At 44.0% G+C, this 16,462-nt stretch overlaps 1 protein-coding gene across 8 annotated transcripts in view; it reads right to left on the reverse strand.

Annotated features, from left to right (window-relative positions):
- LOC122557672 (cadherin-related family member 2-like) overlaps positions 1–16,462 on the reverse strand; it is a 158,249-nt gene that overhangs the window by 52,848 nt on the left and 88,939 nt on the right. For 6 of the 8 annotated variants that reach the window (XM_043705541.2, XM_087993612.1, XM_087993636.1 and 3 more), the window contains 2 exons: positions 8,209–8,297; positions 3,565–3,645 (listed from right to left, as the gene is read on the reverse strand). In XM_043705541.2, coding sequence (XP_043561476.2) covers positions 3,565–3,645; positions 8,209–8,297 — 170 coding nt within the window. The remainder of the gene's footprint in view (positions 1–3,564; positions 3,646–8,208; positions 8,298–16,462) is intronic. The other 2 variants (XM_043705549.2, XM_043705533.2) reach the window with 1 other exon arrangement.

The following is a 16,462-nucleotide window of genomic DNA, read 5'->3' on the forward strand; positions in this document are numbered from 1 at the left end:
GGACAAGCCTTCTTGCCCTTCCTGGGGTGATGGACACGTCTCTATAAGTTGAACCTACCTTTGGACAAAGAACTAAAGAAGGAGAATGTAATACCAGTCAGTTCCTGGAGAGGTCAGTAGCAAACTGGCAGCTCTGGGATCACAAGTGCAGGTCTTTTTTTTAATCAGGGAACAATTTGATCCTGATCTATTCCTAGTGTTATTGGGAATGATCTGTGGCAAAGACCTTTGACTTCAATTGCAGTATTGTTTACATTTCTGGTCTGTCTTCAGTTTGGCACTAGAAATATCATGGTGGAAATTTACATGCAATATTTTTAGGAGGAAAGTCAAAGTAACAGCAGTATGTACTTTTTTCAAGATGCACTGCAGAAATTCACCAAGGCTCCTTAAACAGCACCTTCCAAACTCATGATCACTTCCATCTAAAGGACAAGGGCAACAGATATGGGAACCTCATCATCTGCAAGTTCTCTTCCGTGACGCTCACCATCCTGACTTGGAAATATATTGTTGTTTCTTCAGTGTCATTTGGTCAAAATCCCAGAATTCCCTTCCTCATGGCATTGTAGCTCTATCTACAGCGCAGGGACTGCAGCAGTTCTAGGAGTTGCTTCACCACCAACTTTTCAAGGGCAACGAGGAATGAAGAATAATGCTGGCCCAGCCAGTGACACCCAGGTCACATGAATTAATGATATGAAAATGGCTAGAGTTCACCATCATCTCCCAGACCATACAGAACCTCATCACCTCAGGAGATCTCCCACCCACAGCTTCCAACCTCATAGTCCGGGAACCCCGCACTGCCCGGTCCTACCTCCTTCCCAAGATTCACAAGCCTGACCACCCTGGCTGACCCATTGTCTCAGCATGCTCCTGCCCCACTGAACTCATCTCTATCTACCTCGACACTGTCCTATCCCCCCTCGTCCAGGAACTCCCCACATACGTTCGAGACACTTCCCACGCCCTCCACCTCCTCCAAGACTTCCGTTTCCTCGGCCCCCAATGCATCTTCACCATGGATATCCAATCCCTCCACACCTCCATCCGCCATGACCAGGGCCTCCAAGCCCTCCGTTTTTTCCTCTCCAGACGTCCCCAACAGTACCCTTCCACTGACACTCTCATTCGTTTGGCCGAACTGGTCCTCACTCTTAACAATTTCTCCTTTGAATCCTCCCACTTCCTCCAGACCAAAGGGATAGCCATGGGCACACGTATGGGCCCCAGGTATGCCTGTCTCTTTGTTGGCTACGTGGAACAGTTGATCTTCCGTAATTACACCGGCACCACTCCCCACCTCTTCCTCCGCTACATTGATGACTGCATTGGCGCCACCTCATGCTCCTGTGAGGAGGTTGAGCAATTCATCAACTTCACCAACACATTCCACCCTGACCTTAAATTTACCTGGACCATCTCTGACACCTCCCTCCCCTTCCTGGACCTCTCCATCTCCATTAGTGACGATCGACTTGACACTGACATTTTTTACAAACCCACCGACTCCCACAGCTACCTGTATTACACCTCTTCCCACCCTATCTCTTGCAAAAATGCCATCCCGTATTCCCAATTCCTCCACCTCCGCCATATCTGCTCCCAGGAGGACCAGTTCCACCATAGAACACACCAGATGGCCTCCTTCTTTAGAGACCGCAATTTCCCTTCCCATGTGATTAAAGATGCCCTCCAACGCATCTCGTCCACATCCCGCACCTCCGCCCTCAGACCCCACCCCTCCAACTGTAACAAGGACAGAACGCCCTTGGTGCTCACCTTCCACCCTACAAACCTTCGCATAAACCAAACCATCCGCCGACATTTCTGCCACCTCCAAAAAGACCCCACCACTAGGGATATATTTCCCTCCCCACCCCTTTCCGCCTTCCGCAAAGACCGTTCCCTCCGTGACTACCTGGTCAGGTCCACGCCCCCCCTACGACCCTCCCATCCTGGCACTTTCCCCTGCCACCGCAGGAACTGTAAAACCTGTGCCCACACCCCCTCCCTCACCTCTATCCAAGGCCCTAAAGGAGCCTTCCACATCCATCAAAGTTTTACCTGCACATCCACTAATATCATTTATTGTATCCGTTGCTCCCGATGCGGTCTCCTCTACATTGGGGAGACTGGGCGCCTCCTAGCAGAGCGCTTTAGGGAACATCTCCGAGACACCCGCACCAATCAACCAAACCGCCCCGTGGCCCAACATTTCAACTCCCCCTCCCACTCTGCCGAGGACATGGAGGTCGTGGGCCTCCTTCACCGCTGCTCCCTCACCACCAGACGCCTGGAGGAAGAACGCCTCATCTTCTGCCTCTGAACACTTCAACCCCAGGGCATCAATGTGGACTTCAACAGTTTCCTCATTTCCCCGCCCCCACCTCATCCTAGTTTCAAACTTCCAGCTCCGCACTGTCCCCTTGGGCTTGTCTGGACTTGTCCGACCTGCCTAGCTCCTTTTCCACCTATCCACTCCACCCTCTCCTCCCTGACCTATCACCTTCATCTCCTCCCCCACTCACCTATTGTACTCTATGCTACTTTCTCCCCACCCCCACCCTCCTGTAGCTTATCTCTCCATGCTTCAGGCTCTCTGCCTTTATTCCTGATGAAGGGCTTTTGCCCAAAACGTCAATTTTGCTGCTCGTCGGATGCTGTCTGAATTGCTGTGCTCTTCCAGCACCACTGATCCAGAATCTGGTTTCCAGCATCTGCAGTCATTGTTTTTACTTCATTGGAACAGTGCACGGCTCCCACCTTCCAAGAGCCAAACCAAGAGAAGTCAACCTTAATATTTCAGCATTGCCCTCCACGTTTATTAGAATTAGAATCCCTACAGGCCCTTCCACCCAACAAGTCCACTCTGACCCTCTGAAGAATAACCCAACCAGACCCATTTCCCGCTGACTAATAACTTACACCAGGGGCAATTTAGCACAGCCAATTCACCTAAACTGCACATCTTTGGATTGTGGGAGGAACTGGAACCAGAGCACCCAGAGGAAACCCGCACAGACACAGGGAGAATGTGCAAACTCCATGCAGATAGTTGCCCGAGGCCAGGATCGAAACAAGGTCCCTGGTGTTGTGAGGCAGCAGTGCTAACCACTGAGCCACCATGCTACCCATAGTTTTGTGCAAGGCTTTTTTCTGACATGCATTAATGTAATATTTGACAGTATGTGGGTACTGTTTCAAATATAGTCTGTCAAACACAATAAATATTTAAATATTACACATTTTGAATTAATTCTGAACTGTGTGCAAAACATTGACTCACTTTGATGAATACTCTTCAGCAACTGGGCAGCAGCAGCCCTGAGGAAATTCCTGGCCCCAAAGTCAAAATGTTCCAATAAAATGCAAATACCTCACTCATTCAGGCCAATATTGTTCAGAGACAGGTATATACAAAATTCAACAAAGCTACGCTGGACCTGACTTTTTATGAGAAATATCCCAATTTAAATTGATGTAGACTTTTCATACTTACAGGAGGAAAATAAAAAAACATTATTGATGTCTTTTAGAAACTTTTTACAATCAACCTACCCTTTCAGGTTCATGCTTTTGACAGCTGGTGAGATTTTTGAAACAATCACAGTGTTTTCAGGTTCAACATCTTCTAAAACACTACAATGGAACAAACATTGTTTAGAATTTCTGGGGAAATATAATCTTGTGCAATAATGCTTTTCCATTTTTATAGCCAAAATAAATTATCCTCAACTTAAAGAAACTATTAGTCAGACAGGTGGAAGATTACATTTATCAACTGCAAAAAGAATGACAGTACACTAAAATAAACATTCACAGAATCCCTGCCGTGTGGAAGCAGGCCATTTAGCCCATCCACACCGAACCTCTAGAGAGCAGCCCAGCACACACCCCCTCCATCCTATAAAGCTGCATTTCCCAAGGCTAGTCCATCCAGCCTGCACACCCCTGGGCACTATAGGAAATATATTATTGCCAACCCACCCACTCTGCACATCTGTGGACTGAGGGAGAAAATCCATGCAGCATGGGGTGAATGTGCAAACTCCACGCAGACAGTCGCCCAAGGTTTGAATGAACCCGGGTCCCTGACACTGTGAGGCAGCAGCGCTCACCACTGAGTCACCGTGCTGCCTTCATTTGAAATATAATTCATTGTAACTAAGTAGTCTAAATACATACAGAGACCAACAGGTTTGGATATGACAGACAACCTTGGGTGTGTTTCTGTTGAGGTTGGACATGTAAAATGGGTCAGATTCCAGTCCTCCACCTTCTCAGCCACCCCCAAACTCACCCCGACATAACATTGGAGGATAGGTGGGGGGGGGGGGCAGAATCAGCAGTCCATCCACATATGTTAATAAATATTTAAGGATCAATCAACTTTATTAAAAGATTGATCGACTTACTAATACATTGCCCATGCCAAAATATGGCTAGCACAGGGAGTTGGGCGGGACTGGGTCGGTATGTTCTTAAATGGCTGTAGGAAGAAAGGCAGGAAAGAAGGGTGGGGGCACCTTTCACACAGTAATCTTTACACACTTTGTGGGAGCAGTAGAGAAAATGTAAATACTGACAACCGGGAGCTGAAAGTTTGTAGAAATGGAGATTTCATAGAATTCCTACAGTGTGGAAACAGGCCATTTGGCCCAACAATTCCTCACTGATCCTCCGAACAGAAACCCACCCAAATTCATTCCCCTACCCTATTACATCACATTTACCCCTGACTAATGCATCTAACCTACACATCTCTGAACACTATGGACAATTTAGCCAATTCACCTAAACTGCATATCTTTGGACTGTGGGAGGAAACCAGAGCACCTGGAGGAAACCCACGCAGACAAGGGGAAAATGTGCAAACTCCACATAGATAATCACCCGAGGCTGGAACTGAACATTGGTCCCTGGTGCGGTGAGGCAGCTGTGCTATCTACTGATTTGCTGGCAACAAGTAATTGACTGATTTGTGCACTAGTGATTCAAGGAACAAACCAGAGAACAGGAAATTCTACACTGGGTACTGTACAATGAGAAAGAATTAATTACTAGTCTTGTGGAGCAGCATCCCTTGGAGAACTGCATAATATGATAGAACTTTTCATTTAGATGGAGAGGGTAGTAGTTGAATCTGAAACTAAAGCTCTGAATCGAAGCAAAGGGAAATATGAGGATCAAATTGGAAAGGATGGTTGGGGAACCTTGATGAAAAGGCTGACGGTGGATGGTTAAAGTTTAAAGAATGTACATATAAATTGGAACAATTATTAGTTCCCATCAGATGCAAAAATAGAGGGAATATAGCTCACCTATGGCTTACAAAATAAAAATAGGGTTAGTATTAAATACAAAAAGGAGACGTATAAAATTGCCAGACAAAGCAGAAAGCCTGAGGATTGGGAGCATTTTTGAATTCAAGAAAAGAAAAGTTTGATCAAGAGAGTGTATGAGAGTAAGATTGCAAGGAACATAATAGTTCATGTAAGTATGTGAGGAGAAATCATTTGGTTAAAGACAAATGTAGATCCCTGACAGCACATAGGTAGGGAAATTATAATGACTTACAAATTGTTTACACGTATTTTAGTTCTGCCTTCACAAATAGCCTCCCAGAAATGTTGGAGAACCAAGGGTCTAGTGAGAAGGTGGGAATGAAGAAAATCAGACAGTAAGAAAATAGTGCTGGGCAAATTAATGAGGTTAAAGGCTAAGAAATCACCTGGGCCTGATAATTACATCCTAGGGTACAAAAGGAGGTGGCTATGGAAATAATGAGTGCATTGTGGCCATCTTCCAAAATTCTAAGGACCCTGAAGCAGTTTGTATAGATTGGAGGGTGGCAAACATAATTCTAGTATTTTAAAAAAAGGCTAGAGAAAGGAAAGAGCTACAGACCAGTTAGCCTAACATCAGTAGAGGGGAAAATGTTGCAGTGTGAAACACATGATAACAGAATATTTATAAAAGATCGATAGGATTGGACAAAGCGTGGGGTTATGATAGGCAAATCATGTTAAATAATCTACTGGAGTTTTTGAGGATGTAACTAGTAGAATAGATAAGGGAAACCCAGTAGATGTGGTGTAGTTGGATTGTCAGAAGCCCTTTGATTAGGCCCTTGATGACAGATTAATGGCAAAATTAAAGCATATAGAATATAGGATAATATCTTGTCCATGAACCGAGAACTGGTTGACAGGCAGGACAGATACTGACAAAACAAGTCCTATCACAGCTGACTGATGTCACAATGGCCATCTGTGCATGCTCCAGCATCCATCTTTAATGTTGGAAACACACACTCTGACACTATATTGGGTGAGTTCCCTGCTCTGCTTTAAAAAAAATTGATCCGTCAAATGCACGTCCGTTTACCAACTCATCCGAGAGGCAGTATTTCCAAAATAATAAGCAACAGTCTTGCACAGACCGTAGACTAAAATCCAGGAAGAACGTTATACAAACGGTTCCCTGTCTTAGAGTCAAAAATGTCCTCCCTTATTTCACACCAGCACCTTTGAAAATTTTATGCAGCTTTAAATCATATAATGTTTGATCTAATCAAGTGGCAAAATAAAAGCATGAAATGTATGATAGCGGATGCTCTGTATACCATACCCATTCCACAAATCTCATGTAATGGAGGAACCGTTTGTTGGCATACCAGCTACAACCAAGAAAGCAGTGCTCCTCCCCAAACACTATTAAACAATTTTGACACATAACTCTTGTGATATAAACTGTTTAATTTATAAATATTTAAATGTCATTTATTTTTAACATCATTGACGTTAAGCTTGGGTTTTGAATTTTGAGTTAATAACATCTTTTTGTGTGTCTGAAGGTAATAATTATCTTGCAAGTATGTCTGTGGCCATGGTGATTTCTTTTACAACGGTTTGTGAGAGCTTCTTTGACAACCTAATGGGGTTTTATTTACTTTAGCCCTTCCTGAAGAAGGGCTTATGCCCGAGACGTCGATTCTCCTGTTCCCTGGATGCTGCCTGATCTGCTGCGCTTTTCCAGCAACACATTTTCAGCTTTTATGACTTAGCATGGCAGACAGTTGTATTACAAGACTTGTTTTGAAAATTTGTAAACTCAGGATTTATCTTTAAATTTATGAGAAACACTCAGAGCTCAAAGAAAGGGATTCTTACATTAATTTCCCTACAGTATGAAAACAGGCCATTTGGCCCAACAAGTCCACACTGACCCTCCAAAGAGTTACCCATCCAGACCCATTGTCCTACCCTATATTTACCTCTGACTAATGGACCTAACACTATGGCCAATTCACCTGACCTGCATATCTTTGGATTGTGAGAGCACCTGGAGGAAACCCACACAGATATGGGGAGAATGTGCAAACTCCACACAAACACTCGCTCGAGGCTGGAATTGAACCCGGATTGCTGGCACTGTGAGGTAGCAGTGCTAACCACTGCCCCAAGGTTTCAGTTTTACTTTGTTTTGGGCATTTCTGTGCAATCTTTGCATGAATGTGCATGCACACAACAGATTTCCTGAGAAAGGGAAAACATAGTAGCACTAGGTGACATTATAGTAAGATTACAGATTACATTACAGTGTGGAAACAGGCCCTTCGGCCCAACAAGTCCACACCGACCCGCCGAAGCGCAACCCACCCATTCCCCTACATTTACCCCTTACCTAACACTACGGGTAATTTTCCCTACAGTATTAGTGTTAGTGATAATTCCAAACTAGAAGTGTTGGGCTAAAACCCTGAAGAGATTACTTGAAGTTGCATATATTTATATTTAGATTTACAATAGCTCCAGGAATAAACGACTGAGGCTCTAGTTAATGTGTTAAAGTTACAGTTACTTAAACCAGTAGAGAAAGGTATTTTGATGTGAATACTGCATAAGATTTGTTGCTGGGCATTGTACTATAAAAAAAATTCTAAATATGTATTTTAGGATTAAAATGCTTTGAATTTGTGTTATGAGTAATTAGATTGGTGTATTCTATTTTATCTTCATTTATTTTCCTTAATAAACTTCTGTTTTAGTGTTAAAATACATCTGCAATGTTACATGCTGCTACCTCAGTGAGAGAACTGCTCGTTATAACCTAACAAAAAGGAATGATTTGTGAAGCAAAATTTCAGAATGGGATGTGACTTGTCCAATAATAATTTCAACTGGATATACTGTGGCATACCTCAGTATCTTTTTCTCATTAAGAAGCACACTTCCTGGCGAACTGTCAAAAATTAGTTGTAGCTTACTGTTTCCATCAACGACAAAGACCTGAAGCAAAAATATTTGATGAGATACACATGGTAATTGTACTTTTCTGTTAATTTTCATTTGACCAAAACATATGGGTATAATGATTAAAGTGCAGGAAATTAAATAAGTGGCTGCAAAAAAAGGCTAATACAGAAAAACCTCTACACTAATTGTAGTAAAGGTTTTATTCAAATTGTGGTGGAGAGTTGTTTTTCGGACTGGAGACCTGTGACTAGTGGTTTTCCCCAGGGATCAGGCTGGATCCATTGTTGTTTGTCATCTATATAAACAATTTCAATGTAAATTTGGGAGGCACGGTTAGTAAATTTGTGGATGACACCAAAATTGGTGGTATAGTCGACAGTGAAGAAGGTTGTCTAAGATGACAAAGAGATCTTGATCAATTGGGCCAATGGGTTGAAGAGTGGCAGGTGGAGTTTAATTTGGAAAAATAGGAGATTTTGCATTTTGGTAAAATGAACAAGGGCAGGACGTATATAGTTAATTGTAGGGCCCTGGGTAGTGTTGTCAAACAGAGACACCTAGGGGTTCAGGTACAAAGTTCTTTGAAAATAGTGTTACCAGTAGACAGGGTAATTAAGAACATGTTTAGCACACTTACCTTCATTGCTCAGACCATTGAGTATAAGAGTTGGGACCTCATTTTGAGTTTGTACAAGCTGTTAGTGAAGCTGCTTTTGAAGTACTGTGCACAGTTCTGGTTGCCCTTCTTCAGGAAGGATATTATTAAATTGGAGAGGGTTCAGAAAAGATATGCGAGGATGTTGCCTGGACGGGAGGTTTTGAGTTATAAGGAGTGGTTGGATAGGCTGGAATTTTTTTCACTGGACCATAGAAGGCTTAGGGGTTCATAAAGGTTTATAAATTCATAAGGGACATAGATAAGGTGAATTACAAAGGTCTTTTCCCTAGCATTGGGGGGAGGGGTGAGGTTGAAATCTAGGAGGACATATTTTTAAGGCGGGAGAAGAAAGATTTAAAAGGAGCCTGAGGGACAATTTTTTTACACAGAGGGTGGTCTGTATGTGGAATGAATTGCCAGAGGAAAAGACAGATGCAGGTACAGTTATATCATTTAAAAGACATTTGGATAAGTACAAATGGAAAAAGGTTTAGAGAGATATGGACCAAACTCAGGCAAGTGGAACTTGTTTGGGAAACTTGGACAGCATGAACAAATTGGACCAGAGGGACTATATGATTCTATATCTGAAAACAATGGGTTCAGGAACTTGTCAATCTTTACTAGGGGGAGATTTCTGATTACCCAGCAATAAGGCTTGGATTTCACAAATGAGGCACATCCAAGAAATCTCCTGGCCCATTTCACCACCTTAAGGATAAATGTTCATTTCTGGTTGTTAGGAATGGGGAGGTGGGTAAAACTAAACCAGACTTGCCAAATCCAAGCACAAATTTGAAGCAGCCATCAGGACCACCAGTGCAAAGGCCAGCTGGCTCAAAGGCCCACTACAGTTCATTAAAGTAATTGCACAAGTGTCTATTAAATATTAGGTTCTCTATGGCTCATCTTCACACCCCATCCACCTCCAACTCCCATATATGCCAAATCATGCCAAACAATGCCCCCATCCATGCCAAATGATAGGTCATCCCTTCATGTCAATCCATGCTACTCCACCACCCCCATATTCACTTACAGCCTGCATTATAATTTAGCGCCAACCTGTCACAATCCATATCACCCTGTTAACATTGTCATGTTACTGAAAAAACGGAGGCAAAAGGGTGACCTGATAAAGGTCAACAAAGTTATGAGAGGCATAGATAGGGTGGATAGTCAGAGGCATTTTCCCAGGGTGGAAAGGTCAACTACAAGAGGGCACAGCTTCAAGGTGAGAGGGCAAAGGTTTAGGGAATAAGTGTGGGGAAAATGTTTCACACAGGTTACTGGGTGCCTGGAATGCACTGCCTGTAGAGGTGGTGGAAGCAGGCATGGTATTAGGCAAGAACTTTCGAAAGCTGATTGGGGGCAGATGTTCGCAGGTAAAGGGACGGCTGGAAAATGGGAAGCCTTCAGAAATAGAACATAGAACATAGAACATAGAAGAATACAGCGCAGTACAGGCCCTTCGGCCCTCGATGTTGCGCCGATCCAAGCCCACCTAACCTACACTAGCCCACTATCCTCCATATGCCTATCCAATGCCCGCTTAAATGCCCATAATGAGGGAGAGTCCACCACTGCTACTGGCAGGGCATTCCATGAACTCACGACTCGCTGAGTAAAGAACCTACCCCTAACATCTGCCCTATACCTACCCCCCCTTAATTTAAAGCTATGCCCCCTTGTAATAGCTGACTCCATACGTGGAAAAAGATTCTCACTGTCGACCCTATCTAAACCCCTAATCATCTTGTACACCTCTATCAAGCCACCCCTAAACCAAATTTTCTCCAATGAAAACAACCCCAAGTGCCTCAGCCTTTCCTCATACGATCTTTCTACCATACCAGGCAACATCCTGGTAAACCTCCTCTGCACATGTTCCAGTGCCTCCACATCCTTCCTATAGTATGGCGACCAACACTGCACACAATACTCCAGATGCGGCCGCACCAGAGTCTTATACAACTGCAACATGACCTCAGTACTCCGGAACTCAATTCCTCTACCAATAAAAGCCAGTACGCCATATGCCTTCTTCACCGCACTATTTACCTGGGTGGCAACTTTCAAAGATCTGTGTACATGGACACCAAGATCCCTCTGCTCATCCACACTACCAAGTATCTGACCATTAGCCCAGTACCCCATCTTTTTATTACTCTTACCAAAGTGAATCACCTCACACTTAGCTGCATTGAATTCCATTTGCCACCTTTCTGCCCAGTTCTGCAGCTTATCTATATCCCACTGTAACCTGACACATCCTTCCTCACTGTCAACAACTCCTCCGACTTTCGTATCATCCGCAAACTTGCTCACCCAACCTTCTAACCCCTCCTCCAGGTCATTTATAAAAATGACAAACAGCAATGGTCCCAAAACAGATCCTTGCGGAACACCGCTAGTGACGGCACTCCAAGATGAACCTTTGCCATCAACTACTACCCTCTGTCTTTTTCCAGCCAGCCAACTCCTAATCCAAACCTCCAACTCACCCTCAATGCCATACCTCCGTATTTTTTGCAGTAGTCTACCATGGGGAACCTTATCAAACACCTTACTAAAATCCATATACACCACATCTACCGCTTTCCCCTCGTCCAACTCCTTAGTCACCTTCTCAAAGAATTCAATAAGGTTTGTGAGGCACGACCTGCCCTTCACAAAACCATGCTGACTATCCTTGATCACATTATTCCTATCCAGATGTTCATAAATCCTATCCCTTACAATTCTCTCTAAGATTTTGCCCACAACAGAAGTGAGACTCACCGGCCTATAGTTACTAGGGTTATCCCTACTCCCCTTCTTGAACAAGGGAACCACATTTGCTAGCCTCCAATCTTCTGGCACTACTCCTGTAGACAACGAGGACATAAAAATCAAGGCCAATGGCTCTGCAATCTCCTCCCTTGCTTCCCAGAGAATCCTAGGATAAATGCCATCAGGCCCAGGGGACTTATCTATTTTCACCCTTTCCAGAATTTCCAACACCTCTTCTCTACATACCTCAAAGCCATCCATTCTACTTAATTGTGACTCAGTACTCACATTGACAACAATGTCCTGTTCCTGATTGAATACTGACGAAAAGTATTCATTCAGTGTCTCCCCAATCTCTTCAGCCTCCACACGCAACTTCCCACTACTATCCTTGACTGTACCTATTCCTACCCTAGTCATTCTTTTATTCCTGACATACCTATAGAAAGCCTTAGGGTTTTCCCTAATCCTACCAACTAAGGACCTTTCATGTCCCCTCCTTGCTGCTCTTGGCTCTCTCTTCAGGTCCTTCCTGGCTACCTTATAACTCTCAATCGCCCCAATTGACCCTTCACGCCTCATCTTTACATAGGCCGCCCTCTTCCATTTAACAAGGGATTCCAATTCCTTATTAAACCACGGCTCCCTCACACGACCCTTTCCTCCCTGCCTGACAGGTACATACTTATCAAGGACACTCAATAGTTGCTCCTTGAACAAGCTCCACATATCAATTACACCCTTGCCTTGAAGCTTACTTTTCCAAGCCACACATCCTAAGTCATGCCTCACCGCATCATAATTTCCCTGCCCCCAGCTATAACTCTTGCCCTGTAGTGCACACTTATCCCTCTCCATCACTAGAGTAAAAGTCACCGAATTGTGGTCACTGTCCCCAAAGTGCTCACCTACCTCTAATTCTAACACCTGGCCTGGTTCATTACCCAGAACCAAATCCAGTATGGTCTCACCTCTTGTTGGCCTATCTACATATTGTGTCAGGAAACCCTCCTGCACACATTGGACAAACACTGACCCATCTAACGAACTTGAGCTATAGCTTTCCCAATCAATATCAGGAAAGTTAAAGGCCCCCATAACAACCACCCTATTACTTTCACTCTTCTCTTGAATCATCCTCGCAATCCTTTCTTCTACGTTTCTAGGACTATTAGGAGGCCTGTAAAATACTCCTAACAGGGTGAGCTCACCTTTCCTATTCCTAACCTCAGCCCAAACTACCTCAGATGGCAAGTCTTCATCCATTGTCCTTTCCACAGCTGTAATACTATCTTTGACAAGCAATGCCACACCTCCCCCTCTTTTACCCCCACCTCTGACCCTACTAAAACATTTAAACCCTGGGACCTGCAACAGCCAATCCTGTCCCTGTTCTACCCATGTGTCCGTAATAGCCACAACATCGAAGTCCCAGGTACCAACCCACGCTGCAAGTTCACCTACCTTATTTCGTATACTTCTTGCATTGAAGTATACACACTTCAAGCCACTTTCCTGTTTACAGGCACCTTCCTTTGAAATTGATGCCATGTTCCTAACCTCCCTACACTCCAGGTCCTGCACCCTAAAGCTACAGTCTGGGTTCCCATGCCCCTGCAGAGTTAGTTTAAACCCCCCCCCCCCCCCAAGAGCACTAGCAAACCTCCCACCAAGGATACTGGTGCCCCTCAGGTTCAGGTGTAGACCATCCTGTTTATAGAGGTCCCACCTTCCCCAGAAAGAACACCAGTTATCCAAATACCGGAATCCCTCCCTCCTGCACCATCCCTGTAGCCACGCATTTAACTGTTCTCTCTCCCTATTCCTCGACTCTCTATCACGTGGCATGGGTAACAAACCAGAGACAACAACTCTGTTCGTTCTAACTTTGAGCTTCCAACCTAGCTCCCTGAAAGCCTGCCTAACAACCTCAGCGCTCATCCTACCTATGTCATTGGTGCCAATGTGGACCACGACTTCAGGCTGCTCCCCCTCCCCCTTAAGGACCCGGAAAACATGATCAGAGACATCACGTACCCTTGCACCTGGGAGGCAACATACCAAACGTGAGTCTCTCTCGTTCCCACAAAACCGCCTATCTGTGCCCCGAACTATTGAGTCCCCTAATGAGATAACAAGAATCCAGAGAAAGTATATTCCTGTCAGGGTGAAAGGAAAGGCTGGAAGGTATAGGGAATGCTGGATGACTAAACAAATTGAGTGTTTGGTTAAGAAAAAGAAGGAGGCATATGTCAGGTATAGACAGGATAGATTGAGTGAATCCTTAGAAGAATATAAAGGAAATAGGAGTATACTTAAGAGGGAAATCAGGAGGGCAAAAAGGGGACTTGAGATAGCTTTGGCAAATAGAATTAAGGAGAATCCAAAGAGTTTTTACAAATACATTAAGGACAAAAGGGTAACTAGGGAGAGAATAGGGCCCCTCAAAGATCAGCAAGGCGGTCTTTGTGTGGAGCCACAGAAAATGGGGGAGATACTAAATGAGTATTTTGCATCAGTATTTATTGCGGAAAAGGATATGGAAGATATAGACTGTAGGGAAATCGATGATGACATCTTGCAAAATGTCCATATTATACAGATTACAGAGGAGGATGTGCTGGATGTCTTGAAACGGGTAAAGGTGGATAAATCCCCAAGACCTGATCAGGCGTACCCGAAAACTCTGTGGGAAGCTAGAGATGTAATTGCTGGGCCTCTTGCTGAGATATTTGTATCATCGATAGTCACAGGTGAGGTGCCGGAAGACTGGAGGTTGGCTAACGTGGTGCCATTGTTTAAAAAGGGTGGTAAGGACAAGCCAGGGAACTATAGACCAGTGAGCCCGACCTCGGTGGTTGGCAAGTTGTTGGAGGGAATCCTGATGGACAGGATGTACATGTATTTGGAAAGGCAAGGACTAATTAGAGATAGTCAACATGGCTTTGTGCGTGGGAAATCATGTCTCACAAACTTGATTGAGTTTTTTGAAGAAGTAACAAAGAGGATTGATGAGGGCAGAGTGGTAGAAGTGATCTATATGGACTTCAGTAAGGTGTTCGACAAGGTTCCCCATGGGAGACTGATTAGTAAAGCTAGATCTCACGGAATACAGGGTGAGCTAGCCATTTGGATACAGAACTGGCTATTGAGGGTTCACGAGGTCAATTCCTGGAATGGCAGGACTATCTTATGTTGAAAGATTGGAGCGACTGGGCTTGTATACCCTTGAGTTTAGATGACTGAGAGGGGATCTGATTGAGACATATAAGATTATGAAAGGATTGGACACTCTGGAGGCAGGAAACATGTTTCCGCTGATGGGTGAGTCCCGAACCAGAGGACACAGCTTAAAAATAAGGGGTAGGTTATTTAGGATAGAGATGAGGAGAAACTTCTTCACCCAGATACAGACAGGTGTAGTTATTGTAATGAGGTCAGCCCAGTGGTCCTCATAGAGTATGAGTTCCCTGATTGGGGATTTTAAACCAATCTAATTAGGGAGCTCTGGCTGACAGGTTTAAACAGGAGAGTCAGAGATTTTGCTCACTCTAGAAACTGGCTCTGTGCTCGCTTGGTCAGTATCATGCACTCTGCAAGTGTAAATAAAGGGTGACTTGCTGACTCAATACCTGCCTTGGTGAAAGTATTTCAACATGCTTTTCATTTCAAAAATTTAAAATGCTGGCTATTTACATTACCAGACAGCTTAACAATTTCACATACTTTATCACCCTTTAAAGTACTTAGAGTCATAGAGTCACTGAGATGTACAGCACAAAAACAGATCCTTCTGTCCAACTCGTTCATGTCGATCAGATATCCTAAATTAATCTAGTCCTATTTGCCAGCATTTGGCTAATATCCCTCTAAACCTTTCCTATACACATCCCAGATGTCTTTTAAATTTTGTAACTGTATCAGCCTCTACCACTTCCTCTGGCAGCTCATTCCATACACGCATCACCCTCTGTGTGAAAAAGTTGCCATTTAGGTCCCTTTAAATTTTTCCCCTCTCACCCTAAATATATGCCCTCTAGTTCTGGACTCACCTACCCGAGGGAAAAGACCTTGTCTATTTACCCCATCCATGCCCCTCATGATTTTATAAAGTTCTATAAGGTCACTTCTCAGCCTCTGACCCTTCAGGGAAAATAACCCCAGTCTACTTAGCCTCTCCCTTGTAACTCAAACCCTCCAACCCTAGCAACTGCCTTGTAAATCTTTTCTCAATTCTTTCAAGTTTCACAATTTCCTTCCTATAGCAGGGAGACCAGAATTGCACGCAGTATTCCAAAAGAGGCCCAGTCAATGTTCTCTACAGCTGCAGCATGACCCCCAACTCCTATACTCAATGCTCTGACCAATAAAGGAAAGCATACCAAGTGCCTTCTTCTCTATCCTGTCTACTGCGACTCCACTTCCAAGTAATTATGAACCTGCACTCCAGGGTCTCTTTGTTCAGCAACACTCCCCAGGACCTTATTATTTAGTGTATAAGTCCTGCTCTGATTTGCCTTTCCAAAGTGCAGCACCTCACATTTATCTAAAACTCTATCTGCCATTCCTTGGCCCATCAGCTCATCTGATCAAGGTCCTGTTGTATTGTGAGGTAACCTTCTTCACTGTCCACTCACCTTCTATCTGCAAACTTACTAACTATACCTCCTGTATTCACATCCAAATCATTTATATAAATGATTGTCTACTCTAAAAATTTCTAACTGCGGGATATGGTCTGTGGTCCAACAAAGATTCGGTCTGTTTG

The sequence above is a fragment of the Chiloscyllium plagiosum genome, unplaced genomic scaffold, assembly GCF_037043375.1.
Source record: "Chiloscyllium plagiosum isolate Xiang-an unplaced genomic scaffold, Cpla_swu_hap1 HiC_scaffold_2, whole genome shotgun sequence".
Taxonomy (NCBI): Eukaryota; Metazoa; Chordata; class Chondrichthyes; order Orectolobiformes; family Hemiscylliidae; genus Chiloscyllium; species Chiloscyllium plagiosum.